Genomic DNA, 15,990 nt, shown 5'->3' on the forward strand with positions numbered 1-15,990 from the left:
CTCACTAATATTATAAACATTGAAAGAAAAAAATGTCAATTTAGATGCGATCAATTCAATTATATACGGCATATGTCTATAAACAAAAACATTTATATTTTGATGTCTGTATTCTTAAAAAAAAATACAATTTACTTAATTTAAATTAAATTAGTCATGTAGGACCGTGATCCAGCCCTGCGTCATATAAAAATCCTTGATGACCCCACAAAAAGGTTTGTAATTGCCTATAGATTCCACAAGATGCCAAAACACTACTTTTATATAACCCGGGGCTTTGCTTTGTTTTATAGAAGCTCCTCCCCATATGTGAATCTGGTTCCTTTACACCAAGAAGCCACAAGATAGCACCAAGCTCCAACTTACTTCAACGTAGTTCTGATGGAGCTCCTCAACTCAATTTAACATAATTCCAAGATGCCACAAGATGGCAGCAAAGCACTACTTTTTTTTTCATATACATTGTATTTATCGGTTTAATATTTTAAGTACATAACATACTTGGGGGGGGGGGGGGGGGGATATGCACAACAGACAACCTTATTGCACTCAATCTGATTTGTAGGTGGGAGATAAAAGTAAATATCTCAGCACGAGAGAAGCCAACGTTTCATTGACAGGATCACTCCTTACGCAAGCACCTGATTTGTAGATAATGACAATAAAAATAAGATGACCAAAGGAAAAGGTTGGTACACTTTGTGAAACATTTAATGATTGCACAGAGTCAGTTTGGGGGTCGCGGATTGCAGCACAATGTCGGCAGGGCGCGTGGAGTTTGCGTCGGCGGCGTCTACTGCCGTCTGCCTTGGCCGGCCTTGAGCCAGCTCACAAACTCCTTGGCTGCCTGGTCCTGCAGGTAGGCGCTCATGTCGCTGGTGTAGGTGCCGTCTGCGTGGCGCCGAATTACACTTCTGCTAAACATGACCGCACACAGTTACTCAACTGAGCTTACAATTGTGTCATTCATTTAGAAAAAAAGTACACATTTGATTGTTTGATGTGACAGCAGACGCCTGGTCTTTAGTTTAAATTATTAAGTCACAGTGTGCCGTTACTCAGGAGGAAATAAACCTTCTTGTTAAATGCTCTGCAATGTTAAGAATACAGTTCTGTGAAAATGAATATCTATAGAAAAATAAAGACATAAATAAAAATGAATATTACAAAATGACATTTGAGGTTGTCAAGATTTCCAGATGCATGTAGAAATTTATGCAAATTGAAAAGGATTTCTAGAACTTAAATACTTATAAAGAAATTATTATTATTATTATTATTTATAAAGAAACATATACTCAGTTGATCCACTGTGACATCTGTAAACATATGTACATCGCGGGTTCCAGGTTCACAATCCCTCCATTTTACATCTTTTTTGTACAGTAAACTTTAACACTTGTTTGTATTGGATGTAATTCCACTATCGACCACCAGATTGCAGCACACTTTAATGTGAGACGGTCTAAATTTAAAAGAAGAAGAATAAAACAGGAAGTAATTCACCACTCCAGTTTTTGTTGTAAACCGGCGACGGCTGTAGGTTCATTTTCTAATGTACATTTTCGAAAAGGCGACACTCACCCGTTTCGTTTTGAATTCTTGAGCCACTGAACAAAGTCTTGAGCTCTTCTGGTTTCCAGGTATTTACTGTAGTCGTTGGAAAATGTTCCCTCTGAATGTCTCTTCATGCTGGAAGGCTCGAGAGGTTCATTCGAAATGGAGTTCTCACTTAAAAACCTGGAAAAATGAACATCAAACCATTCCAGGTAACTGGATAGTTTTTTATTTTTTATTTTAATAACTGTACATGTTTTATTAGGATTAAAAACCAGCAACTACAAGTTAATTATAGTCACCTATTGAAGATTTAGGAAAGATAAAAACGTATAATGAGGTGGACTTAAAAAAAAACAAAACTTTTTAAAATCTTTATTTTTTAACATGTTTTTAGTATTAAACAATTGAGTTTAAACATTTGATTTATTTATTGCACAACATAATTTCATTAAATTCACCAATTCACCTATTGTTTTTTTTCTTTCTCTCTTTTAATATTTCTTATTACATTACGGCCAAAGGACTACAGATGAAAAATAGCCTTTGGGCTAATTCAGGCTTTTAAAACCATTTTATAATGTGTTTTGTGAAATTGCACAGTTTTCTTTCAAATAAACCAATCTCAATCTTAATTTAGGTATCATGTAACTTCTATCAGCCAATGACGGGAGTACAAACGTCTATAGGGAAAAAAGTTTCTATACATTTACATAGAATAGTAAAAGTATGTATACCGGTAGTATTATGTATATAGTATCAATTACTGTAAGCGCAAAAATGACAAATTTAAATTACTGGAGTAAAACAAATAATAGTAATATTGATAGTATTAACTGTTAATTATTTTCTACAATCTACAATAATAAAATGTTTTTAAAAATCGAAATGTTTTAATGTAGAAGAAGTTGAAAGTGAGTTGAGTGCAGTCTGAGTTGCCCTTACATTGAGTTTGTGTCGTGGTCAGGCACCTGCCAGCTGCTTTGGATGATGATGAGGAGCAGGAGTCCAGCCAAAGAGTGAGCGTGTTCCATCCTTCAAGCTTCTGACACAAGAGCACTCACAGGTTCAAAAACAAACAAAACACAAAACCCATTGATATAAGCAAACATAAGTCTCACCAGTGGTCTTAATGTGTGATGGGGTTTTTGGTAGTTGCGGGGATGGCGTGCTTCCGTCTTCTTGCGGCGTCCTGGTGCGTTTCATGGCCGATTCTTGGTGCGCTCGGTCTTATATAGTGGAGAGCAGGCGCACTCTCCCAGGTGACTCCGCCGTCACTGGAACCTCCGCATCCTCGCTTTCACGCTTGGTCCATTAATCAGCTTCTGTCTCATTGAATCTATTTGACTCCAGCAAACATCACAGGAGCAACATGTGGTCAGGAAAAAGCTCCGATACTCGATGACTTTTAATCGATCCGTCAATTATTTCCCTGACAAATATTACAATCATGTTCAAACTTTTTATTTAGGTAAGCTCATTTTAATGCAACATACTTAAAAAATGTTCTGTTTGTAGAGTAAGAAGCAAATGAATCTCGGGGCTGCCATTTTGGCCTTATGCTGCCCTCTGCTGTTGACCAAAACTGGGGGAAAAGTGCCTTCGGGCTCGCATTACCAAAGTCAAAACTAAACCCGCAAAACAGTTGAGGTTATAAAATCAGACGAAAAATTTCCCGTTTTAGGTCATGATTAAAAGCTTTTGTTTCCAAAGATATTACGAAAAGCTATGAAAAGGTGCTCAATTTGTAATTCTTGCTCGAACCCACAATCACTCTTTTGGAATGACAAGCGAGATCTGATTGGCTGGATGAAATTGGCACATATTTTGCTTATGCAAAATCAGCGATAGCCTGCAATGTCTTGACATGCAAACACAATCTTGTTAACTCCAAGTTTCACATCATATTTGGATTTTTTTTCATTCTAATATTTTCATTTTGGGGGTGGGGGGTATTTTTTTTTTTTTCAGCATTTTTGTACCAGTTTTTAGGATTTATTATGTCTTCCCAATGCATTTCAAAGGGCGCCGTCAATCTCTGCCCTGATCAAATTGATAATTTCCTTCCCAAAATCTGAATCATGTAAAGCCTAATTATTTCCTTTAGCTAAATATCACAATGGCACATTTTTCATTACTTTCTTCAAATCATAAATCTGACTACATTTCATTAGTATTTGGTAGCATTTGCCTAAAATATGATTGTTGGCCCATTCCTTGGGACAGAAAATGTCATCACTCATCCATAATCATAATAATCATCACTTCAATAACTGAGTCTTAAATTTCATTTATTCAAAATGTAAAATCAATGCAATTTTCATCACACAAAAAAACCCTCACAAACAAAAGTGTGTAAAATGCATGTTCCATATACACGCATTCTACTCATTAGTCAACATCGAGACAATCCTGTAAGAATCGACTCATGGCGGTGTACATGTGATTGCTGACGTCTGTGAGAGCGTGGTCCTTGTCCGTGTACCACTGAAACCACAACGGAGAATTTTGTCATTCGCAAACCACCGGAAAAGAGCACCTTTCACTTTCCATCCAATGCCATTCATTCATGAAATCAAAACATTGACGAGGTCAATATTACCCCATCGGTTCCACCATTTCCCCCGCATGCGAATGTTTACCATGGACTTGAAGTTGACTTGCTCATTGGTCAGAGCACTGGTGAGCTGCGCGGCGTGCTGCAAGTGGACATTGTCTACGGGAAACACACGGGCGCTGATGTTATTTGCTCGTCCATTTTCCGTCCCGGCAAACAAAAGTCCATTTGTTCAGATCCGAGAGCATCAAAACAAGATCAGATCAACTCACCGTCAGCTGTGCCTTGGATAAGCAGAAACTCGATGCCCTTCGTGAAGTTCTTTGCTCGGATTAATACTGAGGAATTCTGTTAAATTAAAACAACGTTAAAATCAATGTCAACTAGCACGCGGTCTATTTTTCTGGCAGAATTTTTCCATCAGTTCGGAGCAAGTCGTAATCCCCGCGTGATAACCAGTACGTTCACATTTCACTTCATTTTTACCTCATAACCAATTTTATTGTCAGCGAGTGTGCCCATGTAGCGTTCAGTGTACACAGCATCTGTGGGAAAAACGGCCAATGTTAATTAGGAACTTTTCATCTCAAACATGCTGACGTAACAAATGCAAATCGCCGTAGTAGGTTTTACGTTAGGTGAACTAATGCTGCATTCGAGGAAGTCGGACTTTTCTTTTTTTTTTTTTTTTTCCCAGGAGAGCTCAGTATTGTTCATTCGATTTGACATCATCATTCCTCTCCTTTTTTAAAAAAACAAACAAACAAATTAATTAAAAAAATTTAATAAATGTTTTTTTTTTTTAATATATATATACATATATATATATATATATATATATATATATATTAATATATATATATATATATATATATATATTTTGTATGTGGGTGAGTATGTGTGCGTGCGTGCGAGCGTGTGTGTATTCATCAGTTCACCTAAAGCCCATTAAAAAAAATCCCATACTAATATAATATAATAAGAAATTGCCAAATGCAGAAACATCAATGTAAGTTATCACGATGTAGTGGCTCTCGCTAACAGACAGAATTAAGTAACCGGAATTAGGTTAAAAAATTCTATATACGTAGACCATGTTTCTATAAATTTTGATATTTGGTTTTTATTTGAGGCAGATATTTTTTCCATTAAAATGTGATTTATGAGGAGGTTAGACCATTGGTCGATATTCAGAGTTTGTTTATTTTTCCAGTTAACAAGAAGTCGGACTTTTCTGACTTCAAACCAGGAAGTGTACAGGAACGCCCCCTTGAAATCCCACACAAAAAAAAAGGACCCCGACTTCGCCGACAAAATACAATGTGACGTCACTCTACAATGGCGACCCGTTTGGAAACAGACCGTGAATGGTAAATACAATTTACTCAAGTATAAAACTAGATAGCTTTCTAAATTCATAAATATTCGACATAACTTCACGTAACACAACGTACGTGACAATATGACGCGATCTCCTTGCATGAAATTAGACGGTCAAATACTGAACTGTATGAAATGAAGCAAAATTGTGAGAAGGCAAGTTTGCTGGAGGTCAAAATGAGTTTTGAGGACCAAAATAAACAATTTATCACTATCTGCCATTTTGGTTCTTTACTTTCACCTCAAACGCTTTCAGGTCGGAACTGGGAAAAAACAACTCTGATAATTCCGACCATCCTCGAATGCGGCATAAACACTGCATCATTAATCTTAGCTATAATTAAATTATTGTCCGTTTTATAAACATAAAATAGTTTGTTAGTTTCCGTTAGTTTTAAAGGGGAAGTCAACCTTAAAACATTTCTTGACAATAGTTTGTTACATGTGACCTCACTAGTCTAAACATGACATCCTGATTGTAGAATTTGAGTTACGCAGCATGATCTAGCCATTTTTATCCATCTCAGAGGGCGGCCATTTTGCCACGCGCTGTCGACTGAAGATGACGTCACAGTTGCTCAGGGTTCAGGCAACGACCAACCACAGCTCACCTGTTTTCTGAAGCTGAGCTGTGATTGGTTGCTACCACCTGAGCAACTGTGACGTCATCTTCAGTCGACAGCAAGGGGCAAAATTCTGATATTGATAAAAGTTGCTGGATTTTGCTGCTACTAACACAATATTAACTAGAATACCATATTTAGATTAGGTAGGGGGCTGCATAGAACATATTATTGTCAAGTTTTGGGGGAGTTGACTTTCCCATTAAAAAGCATTTTTATTTTATTTCCTTATCTTTGTTCATTATCAAAATATCAAAAATCAGGAAAAGTGTCAGCGCTTTTATTTCAATGTCGTTTTAGTCCTAAAAGCTGCAACTAGACACGATTACCAGGAACTCCGAAACTTGCCCAAAATGTCGAGCTTAACTCCATAATGTTGCGCCGTCAAATACCACACAGTACACAAAACAGGTGCTCCGCCAACGGAAAAGCAACGCTCTGCCAAGCAAGTGGCAGACACAAGTTGGCAACCCGCACTAATCGGCAGATGTCCAACAGCAGTCCAGCCCAATTCGCTTTCTTTATGGAAAAATAAAATGCATTTGGTGTGGGGTGGTGACCGTGTGACAGCTAAAACCAAAGTAAACACACCTGCTCACCTTTTGACCCCTGTAACCCAGTCACATGACACCGGGAAGGGAAAACATCTGTGCTCAATTTGGATGTTTTTACCAAAGGGGGGTGTACTCACTTTTGTTGCCAGAGGTTTAGCTTATTAATGGCTATGTACTCCCTTTTGTGAGATACTGTAGAAATAGCGCATATCATATACCCACCATAATATTGCCACTTGACGACTGGGGCAACTGCAATTCCACACTTGAAAAGACCAGTTCCGGCACCCAGCGCCATGGCGGTAACGTAACCGCCGTAAGACTGAAAATTCAACGAGAGAAAATAAGGCCCAAAAAGTCAAACCAGGTCAAATTTAGTGTTGAACTTACCCAGCCCCAAATGGCGATCCGGTCTTTGTCAACATAACGCTTGGCAACAAAATGCCTGAAAAAAACAGATTTGCGGTGAGTTTGGACTCAATTCTCAAGTCAAGACGTTTTTTTTTTTTTCGAACCTGACAGCCGCGATCTGATCCTCAACCTCAAATGTTCCCAGACGCCGATAGATGGAGTGCATGATGGCGTCGCCTTGGTAACCGCTTCCTCTTCCGTCAAATCTGACGACGATGATCCCGTGGGCGCTGGCGAGGACGGTGCTCCAGCTCAGCTTGAAACGAGAGTCCACCCTCTGACTAGCGGGACCGCCGTACCTGCGTGGCAGCGCAACGGCGTTGGTCAAAATGCGTTTTGGGATCCACGTGGCAGCCATTTTGGTCACTCACACGTCAATAAGAAGCGGGTAGCGTCTGGATGAAACAAAATTAGGTGGTAACAGCTCCTCATACCAGAGGTCTGTCGGAGAGGGGGGAGGGGGAGGGGGAGGGGGTCGATAAATGGTTCTCCCTCTCAGTGATTTTGATTGATCACCAAATTGGGGATCATCTTACCAAATTGTCCAATTGTGATGGTGCCATAGACAGTTTTTGGCATTCGGAACTGACTGAGAATTCCCCCAATTTCTTCGTTTTCTTCAAGAATGGTCGGCACTACAAACAATGACAATTGAAGATTAAATACTAGTTTCTTCTATTGTATTTATAAGTAGCTGTCAATTCTATGCAAATTTTTGCTTTTTCGTCATCCCGGTTTCTACACCTGCAGTTAGCGGGGGTTCCACTGCGTTAGATTTTTAAAAATGTCTATTTCTGTACATTTATGTTTGCACCTTGCATGCTCAGAGTTTAGCACCTGTAGATTCACCTATCTATGTATTTTATTTTACTTTTTAATATTTTACAATACATTGCTATGTTTTTTTTTTGGGGGGGGCACGTTTTACAGCATCCCCCCCCCCTTTTTTTTTTAAAGGTAAAAAAATTAAAATAAATCTGTTGCATTTATAATTAATAAAAGATTTTTGCTTTTTGTAGACCAGCCCGGTCTGCTGTTTTAAAAATTGCTGGATATTCAAATTTCCCCGTGCTAATGATTAGTGTTTAAATAACATTGTTCTTATTCATATAGACAAAAATGCAAAGTATACAGAATTCATTGAGAAAAGATCAAAAAGGTGATAAAAATATATTTGTCCTGGTTAAAAGAGGTAAAGTCATCCTATTTTCACTCCCACAAAATACTGACTTTCTTGTTAACCAGTTTCACAAAATTAACTTAACACATTTGTCATGTTGATGTAATAAAAAAATTGAGTGGACCCAAAGTGATTCTTCAGCCCATATTTGTAATGGCGGATTTGCCAATGAGCATGTGGCTGGCAGACGTGTGCATGCGTGCGTGTTTATACGTACATGTTTTTGCACCTGGGTTTTTATGGGTATTGGCAAAGAGCAAGAATCTGGGCAAACCCGGACCTGATCATACACGCAAACACACACACGCACAGATCAGATTGAAAAAAAAAAAAAAAAAGGTGTCAGAAATCCACGCAGTTGTTCACAGACCACAGCATTTGCACACAGGTGTCGCTACGTGTCAAATGCGCGTCACCGACCGTAACAGTCCATGCGGTAAAACGAGGCGTCAGTGCTGAAGTAAGCCGCGTTGTACTGACAATTTTCCGTGTCAACCTGGCAGGTGAGGCACTGACTCTCAGAGGCATGTCGGGCTCCGATCCCCAACCTGATACCAACGCAACGAATGGAGCGACACTGGAAAAGGTTCACTTTATTTAAAGATAAAGAAACTCGCTTACCTGTAAACATTTCTCGTCCTAGGCAGACCCTCGTTACTGACAAAATATCTGAAAAAGAAGGTTACTCAGACCACATTTTTTTGTTCTTTAAATGTTCCACAGGTGACTGAATGGGATTCTCACTCACATGGCCTCCTTCGTCAACTTGGTTATGTAGATGACTTCCCACTTGCCGGAAGTCATCGCTGTTGCCTTGCCCTTCAAAAGATGCCCCAAGTCAGTAAACATCTATTAGCATTTTATCTTTTCATCTGTAAAGCGCAACGTCGACTGCTAGCTCACATGAAAACAAGAATATGAGTCCTTTCAAAAAGTCTTCAGGTAAGCAGAGCTGCATTGCGTTTTGTTGGAACGCACGGGTTGGCATTCATTTGGGGCTGAGAAAATGTTACCACGTGACTTACTCATGGCTTGCACGACCGTTGGATATCAATTAGATAGGAAAAGTCTACACACCTCTTTTCAAATGCGATCACAAAAAAATAGACGAAGATCAATAATTTCAAGAGTTTTTTCACTATTTTAGTGCTTTCAAAAAAAAAAAAAAACAGACAGTGCCAGCCAATTTTGAGCATTTGAACTCATCTTTCAAGGCAAATCGCATATTGCGTGCTTTGACGACTTAAACATGTTGGGTAGCAAATGAAAGATCGCGTTACATTCTTTCATTAGAAAAAAAGTTACCTTGCAAGTTCGCCCCGAATGAGAAAGGAGAGACGCCTATACTTATTATTAGTGGCAAATGTTTTTTTTCTGACTTTTGGAAATACTAATTTAACTCACGATTAATCACAAATTTTATATCTGTTCTAAATGTACTATCATTTTTTTTTCTAGGTTTTCATACTTTTGTTAACAAAAGTGATTTTTTTTTAAGAACTAATATGAATGGTTCAAATGAATTTTTGACATCTACGGCCATCAATGGCAGTGAATGAGTTAATATGAAAACTAATGAAAAAATTTGGATTTTTTTTTGTAAACAATAACGATTTGTAGTTTACAATACAATACTTAGGTGACTTCTTTTTTTTTTGCAAATACAGTACTTTATTTAAAAACTAAATACTAAAACTAAACCAAAAAGAAACGTCTTAACAGCTGTCGTAGAATTTTTCTTCAAACTTTCCGAAGGTTTTGTGCTACCACTTTGCTGTTTTTCTTTTTTTTTTTTAGCACATGATGACAACCCCCAGACATTGCTTACGTTTTGGATGTGATGAATATGTTTGTAGCCACTGTCGTCACTTAGCACTTTGTAGAAACTGAGATTATCTTCTGCAAAGAAAAGTGGTAACGGTCCATACTGTAAGGAGGGGGAAAAAAAGAATCCGTTTTTACTTCAGTCTGCACAAAAGTTACTGTTACGCTTCTCAAAACTTACACGTCCAACCCAGCCGTTTGTGTTTATTTGCTCAAATTTCTACACAGAACGGAGACAAAAGCTGGATTTAATCAGCATGTCATCTTCAAATCACATCATCTTGTGAAGGGAAGGCAAACGTGACCTGCACTCTTCTCCAGTTGCTTCCGTCCAAGTCGTAAATCTGCACCAGCACGTAATTCTGCTTCCTGGTGAGCCACTGCACGGCGATGCGCTGGTCTGTGACCCAGTTGACCGAGCTCAAAATGTGATCGCTGAAACACAAAGTGACAAGAAATGAAAAAACACGCCAGAGCGACCGCCGCTCCTGACGTCGGGAAAACACGGACTTGGCATTCAGGTTCGCAGGGGGCAGGATGGCTTTTGCTGGGAGGGACGTGTCGTTGGTGTTAACCACAAACAGTTTGACCTTGGTCAGTTGGGTGCCCACCTGCAAGAAATGCTACATTCATTAGCTGCGTTCAAGTGTAATATTGCGGGAAATCGTAGGTGAGAGCAAGTCATCGCACCTTTGGGTATGGAATGGCCACAGTTACAGGGTACTGCCCTTTTCCGTACCAGGAAAAGTTCACTTTTTCAACTTGGGCCACATTAAACTCAGCGTAGGCTAAGTGTTGTCCCGATGAAGACCACCACAAAGCACCATTTGATGCAAACACCTCCTCTACATTCACACACAAATCGTGTTATTTTCGTCAACGGGAACTTAAAAAAATCATTTTCTCAACACACATTTTTCACCGGACTAAAACGAGACGAGACTAGACAAAAAGCCTCATTAATAAACAAAAACTGGGAGCATTTTTGTCGACTAATGAAGACGAGACGAAAATGTACTACACTTAATAAAAACTGGACATTTTAATTCATGAACAAAAACGAGACGAAAATGATATGATTTTGTAAATTCTGATCTGATCTGCTGATCTGTCACTGTGACCATGTCATGTGACACGCCCTCTTTCGAATCTGCAGCTAACAAGCGCAACGTGCACAAACGCATGGGACAGACAAGGAATATGTTTAAGTGAAGGGAGGAGCTTCAAGACCCACGTCTAAATGAAAAGTAGTGCTTTGGTGCCGTCTTTTGGCATCTTGATGCAAAGGAACTGTTAAGAGAGCTGAGGGGCTTCAAAGAGACAAAAGTAGTGCTTTGGTGGCATCTTGTGAAATGTTGGGTGTGAAGTGTTAGTGAGTTCAGGAGCTTCATGAAGACAAAATGTGTGCTTTGGTACCATCTAGTGTAATGTTGACTTGATAACAAGTCAGTATTTTGAGTTCAGGAGCTTTGAGAAGAAAAAAAAAATTGTGCTTTTGCACCATCTTATAAAATCTTGGTGCCAAGGGAATATGTTTAAGGGAGGAGCTTCAAAACCCGTGCCCGAATTTTTTGACATCTTGGTGCACAGGCTGTGTGTCGTTGAGGAGCTTCAAAGATGCAAAAGTAGTGCTTTGGCTCCATCTTGTGGTATGCCGGCGCCAAGTACACATTTTGAAGCATGTTGCAGTTAGTTGAGGAGCTTCAAGGAGACAAAAGTAGTGCTTGGGTGCCTTCTTGTGGAATGACGGTGCCAAGAAAACTTAAAAGTGAGATGCAATATTTAAAAAATACATATAGGTAATGCTGACCCTGTTTTGGAGAATGTTTTTTTTGTTGTTCTTTTTTTTTTTAGCTGTATTTTAAATGTTTTAACACAACACAAATCGGAAACGTTCCTCACCCTCGTACACCCAGTCGGGCACTCCGTTCAGGATCACATCCTTTTCCCCATTGCTTGTCACTTGCACAGCTGCTTTTTTGACGTCACTTTTGTAAAAGACGTTGCAGTTGTGCACGTAGGCCTGCACGACAACACGAGCGCGTCGTCAGTCGCATGCAGGCGGGAAAAAACGCACGCACGGGCAGTGATGCTGAAGTTGCCTCACAAACACACACACACACACACACACAAGTCGGGAGGTCATGGCGGAAACTCACCATTTTGTTTCCCGTCGGCGCCCAGCTCAAGTACTGCACCGTCTTCGGCAGACCCGCAATTTCATTTTTAACAAACACGCTACAGTCAACAAGTAGAATTTGTTAGTTTTGCTCTTTGCATTTATTTTAGGGAAAGTCTAACCTATAAATACATTCATGTATAATAAATCCGTTATTATTTGTTGTGTTTGTTAAAAAAAAAAAAGAGGACCTTAAAAAAAAACGACATTAAATCGTAATATTGAGCTGAATGGCAAAAATCACACTAGATGTTTTATCGGTCACAGAAAGGCATAGAAGGGGTTGTTCTTGAAGAAGAAAAAAAATGACATTCAGCTGAAAACATTTAACAGTTGGCCATGCGTATTTAAACAACTCAAAGGTTCCAGTACATTTTTGGTTCATGCTGATTTCACCCTAAAAGCCCAACATCCCGACGGAGTACCGTACATTATTCTTCGTTATGATTATAAAGCAATGCAAGCATTTATTTCTTGACTCAATAAATGATGGCTACTCACAAATTGACCACGTCGTAGATGGTGTAAGATGCCGTGTATGAGTGTCTCCATTGCTGGTGAATTGTAAACAGAAAATATTGTATGATTAGTGTATTGATGGATTCTTTTCCATAGAGTTCACATTGCAACGCGACACTCGGTAACTTCCTTTTTTTGCTTCCTATATGAATAGGAATCGAAAACTTTTAAAACTATGAAACCCATTTTGAAAAATAACTAAAACTACATTTAAAAAAAAAAAAGTTAAAATTTGAGGGCTAAGCAGTATTTTGGTATTCGAAGCATTATTTTTCTTCTGCATTAATGAATACAAAAGGCAAAAACTTAAAAATGAACAACCAATAGAGACTTTTTTCTACTTCAATTTAAACTGTGGTTTGCAGCACGCCATTTCCCTCTCTAGAAACATTAGTGACATTTTACACAAATCCCTCCCCATAGATTTTGGTCTATTATTTTTTTAAGGTTCATTTTGAGGTTGACCTTTGAACTAGCATTCCAAATTGTGCTGCTCCGACAGCGTACACGCAAATAAGTGGGTGTCCCCAATTCTACAACTATAACCCTGATCACGTGACATTCACAATGCGAGCCCGAGGGTACTTGGAAGTCAAAACAAAATGGCAGCGCCCTGAGATTGCTTCTTTGATAGTTAATTGTAACTCACCAATGAATAAACGATAGCATGTGCATGTAAAATTGTTGCTTTTTCAAATGATTATTTTTATTGCTAACAATAATCCAATCAAGCATTATTTGAGGAGCTAAATCTGTGGTCTCCAAGTGTGGGAGCAGAACAACTAGTAGCACGTGGGCTCCCTCCAGTGGTAAGCAAAAGAATCATTGCCGACGGTTCACAGTATTTTTTTTTAGAACCACTGATTTAGTTGAGTAATTAAGTAATTAGATTAGATTTATAAGTACATTAAATGCATTTTAATTAACCCATTTTGGATTTAAAAACATCTTAATGAATGCAACACACATCATAGGTCTCCTGATAAATCATTAGTCACATGTGCGATGGCTCACCTTTGTGAAATTGCTTTCTAACGCAACATAAGTGTGATCTCCCGACAACAGGTAGTCTGTGGCGCTCACTTGACCCTATAAGAAACAAGATAATATATATATTTTTTTTAAAAAAGCCATCCTATTCCAGAAGTATTTGATGACAAATGTTCTTGTTGAAATGATTATAATACAAATGTTGAATTGCTCAGGAATAGTGACTCCTCCTCTGTTTGCGCATTGTAGCGGTAGACATTCCCGTCCCTTGTTTTGTGAAGATACTCAGTATCTGCAGGTGTAAAAATGACACACGCATCAGGGTTTTGTTGTGACACACTGGGGGAAAGAGGCTCTCAAAAATGTTCTCAATCTCAATACCTGATATCCAGTACACATTGTAGGATCTCCACGCAATTGTGTCATTGAAATAGTCTTCAAGGGTGTAAGGACTTTTGGGACCTTCGGACTCTGAAAGGAAATGAGGAGGGGGGAAAAAAAATGCAGTGTGGTCTTTACGCCACATGGGGGTGCTGTTTGGGCTGCAGCTGCATGACTTGAACTCGGGGGTGTCTGAACTTTTTCTTTCCAGGAGTATATATACGAAAAATCAAAGGTGCTATAGGCCCAGTTTGAGATTAAACTTTTAATTACGTACATAAAATAAAACAAAATAAAATCATTTTGATATGCAGTGGCACCTTGAGGCAATTACGGTTGAAAGCTGATATTTGTGGGGGGATATGGACCAGATCAATCAGCGAATAGCAAAAATTGGTGTATAATTGACAGCAATTATAAATTTTATCTTTTTAAATAGGCTATATAATGTACCACCTAACATCACTAGGGTCACAAGTGTGCTGGTATATAAATTATTGAAGAACATGGATAACCCTTCCGTAATCATTTCTGACAAGTTTTTATTGGTTGCCCCCAAAATAACAAAAATTTAATACTTTTTAAATATATATTACAAAAAAAAACACACGTAACAAGAATAATCCTGATGGACGAACATCTTTTTATATTACATATTAACGTTTTGCGTTTGTGGTGGTAAAAAAAAAAAAAAAAGGGGGGGGGGGGCAATATGAGATTCCGTAAAAATGCTAAAGTATCAGCAAAATCACGTGATCTCGTAAGACTCAGTTTTAACACGAAGCTATTAATATTACTTTTTTTTTTTTGCATAAAAACAATTATATATATATTTATTTAATCTATATTTGTTGCTGGACCATTTATGCTAAAAAATAAAAATAAAAAATATATATCAGTAATACTAGTTTTGTTGGCCCATATATGGTTTTGTTAGCATTAAGCTAGCATGAAGTGCGATATCCATAACATGTATTTGTTGTTAATAGTAACAACTTGTTGCTGTTAAGTAGCCCGAATCAAGCACTTCAACCTGATCTTACCCGAAACGAGTGCGAGATAAAAAAAAAAAAAAGCATCAGAACGTGAAGGCATCAATCAGCCCGGCTGCGCATGCCGATAACTCCGAAACAACAACATTACAAAACATTCAATAAACTCCAACAAATGGACTTACTGCTCAACAAAACCGCCGTCACAGTGACTACCGTGATGAAGGCAGCCGCCCCCACCAACGCCCACACCAACTGGCCCATGCAGCCCTGTGGAGGTTCACACCATAATTGCACTTTCCCCCCCCCCCCCTCCTCACTAAAAAGAAAAGTACTTAAGTTTCCAATTATACCAAGTGATGCACTTGTACTGACCATAAAGTTGATGAAGTCGACGCGCGCCTTTTAAAGGCTCCTCCGTGCTCCAAACGTGACAGCCTAGCGAGCACTCCCCAAATAGTTCCCCCAAGTTCAATACAAATGGTGCATAACAAAGCGAGACCCCCCCCCCCCCCCCAATTGAGCTCCGTCCCGCGCGCGTCCACTTGAAGCAGACTTCTGACTTGCCGTCGCATTCCTGAGGAGAGTCCTTATTATTACCCAGGCGGACGCATCGCATTGCCTTTCTGCAACGCCGCTTTGTCGACACAAGGACACGCTCGCACACGCGCGCGCGCACGTACGACTGTTTTTTTTCTTTTTCCTCTTTCGTCCTAAGCAAGCTCGTCAGATGCGTCAATCTGTGTCGCGTCACTTTGGGCTAAAAGAGAGAGAGAGAGAGCAAAACGTGTATCTGCAACTTTTTTTGTTTTGCGTAAGCATGTCATATTCTACAAACTTTGC

The 15,990-nt window shown here is 39.0% G+C and overlaps 2 protein-coding genes and 1 long non-coding RNA gene across 7 annotated transcripts; 1 reads left to right on the forward strand and 2 right to left on the reverse strand.

The window, feature by feature from the left end:
- Nucleotides 1–693: 693 nt before the first annotated feature.
- On the reverse strand, nt 694–3,690 carry gcgb (glucagon b). 3 transcript variants are annotated; one of them, XM_077580821.1, is made up of 4 exons: nt 2,679–3,690; nt 2,503–2,599; nt 1,585–1,740; nt 694–917 (listed from the first exon to the last, which is right to left on the reverse strand). In XM_077580821.1, exons 2-4 carry the CDS (start codon nt 2,589–2,591, stop codon nt 794–796), a joined length of 369 nt encoding a protein of 122 aa, XP_077436947.1. In that variant the 5' UTR covers nt 2,592–2,599; nt 2,679–3,690; the 3' UTR covers nt 694–793. The 3 variants fall into 3 exon arrangements, with proteins under 3 accessions (XP_077436947.1, XP_077436948.1, XP_077436946.1); XM_077580822.1 differs by having other exon boundaries at nt 694–914; nt 2,503–2,602; XM_077580820.1 differs by having other exon boundaries at nt 2,503–2,602.
- Nucleotides 1,450–7,372, forward strand: LOC144060896 (uncharacterized). The gene is made up of 3 exons (XR_013296034.1): nt 1,450–1,769; nt 2,525–2,623; nt 7,228–7,372. It is a non-coding gene; the product is annotated as an uncharacterized LOC144060896 (long non-coding RNA).
- On the reverse strand, nt 3,832–15,823 carry fap (fibroblast activation protein, alpha). 3 transcript variants are annotated; one of them, XM_077580816.1, is made up of 26 exons: nt 15,523–15,823; nt 15,333–15,417; nt 14,156–14,245; nt 13,972–14,066; nt 13,799–13,873; nt 12,767–12,819; nt 12,246–12,324; nt 11,989–12,109; nt 10,777–10,931; nt 10,597–10,697; nt 10,392–10,521; nt 10,268–10,306; nt 10,091–10,189; nt 9,011–9,081; nt 8,884–8,931; nt 8,683–8,810; nt 8,480–8,542; nt 7,619–7,717; nt 7,454–7,523; nt 7,187–7,381; nt 7,062–7,116; nt 6,894–6,993; nt 4,601–4,659; nt 4,387–4,462; nt 4,160–4,273; nt 3,832–4,044 (listed from the first exon to the last, which is right to left on the reverse strand). In XM_077580816.1, exons 1-26 carry the CDS (start codon nt 15,523–15,525, stop codon nt 3,953–3,955), a joined length of 2,295 nt encoding a protein of 764 aa, XP_077436942.1. In that variant the 5' UTR covers nt 15,526–15,823; the 3' UTR covers nt 3,832–3,952. The 3 variants fall into 3 exon arrangements, with proteins under 3 accessions (XP_077436942.1, XP_077436943.1, XP_077436944.1); XM_077580817.1 differs by having other exon boundaries at nt 4,200–4,273; nt 15,523–15,822; XM_077580818.1 differs by lacking the exons at nt 15,333–15,417; nt 15,523–15,823 and having other exon boundaries at nt 13,799–14,066; nt 14,156–14,218.
- Between the last annotated feature and the right edge of the window lie 167 nt (nt 15,824–15,990).

Source organism: Vanacampus margaritifer, chromosome 11 (assembly GCF_051991255.1).
Source record: "Vanacampus margaritifer isolate UIUO_Vmar chromosome 11, RoL_Vmar_1.0, whole genome shotgun sequence".
Classification (NCBI taxonomy): domain Eukaryota; kingdom Metazoa; phylum Chordata; class Actinopteri; order Syngnathiformes; family Syngnathidae; genus Vanacampus; species Vanacampus margaritifer.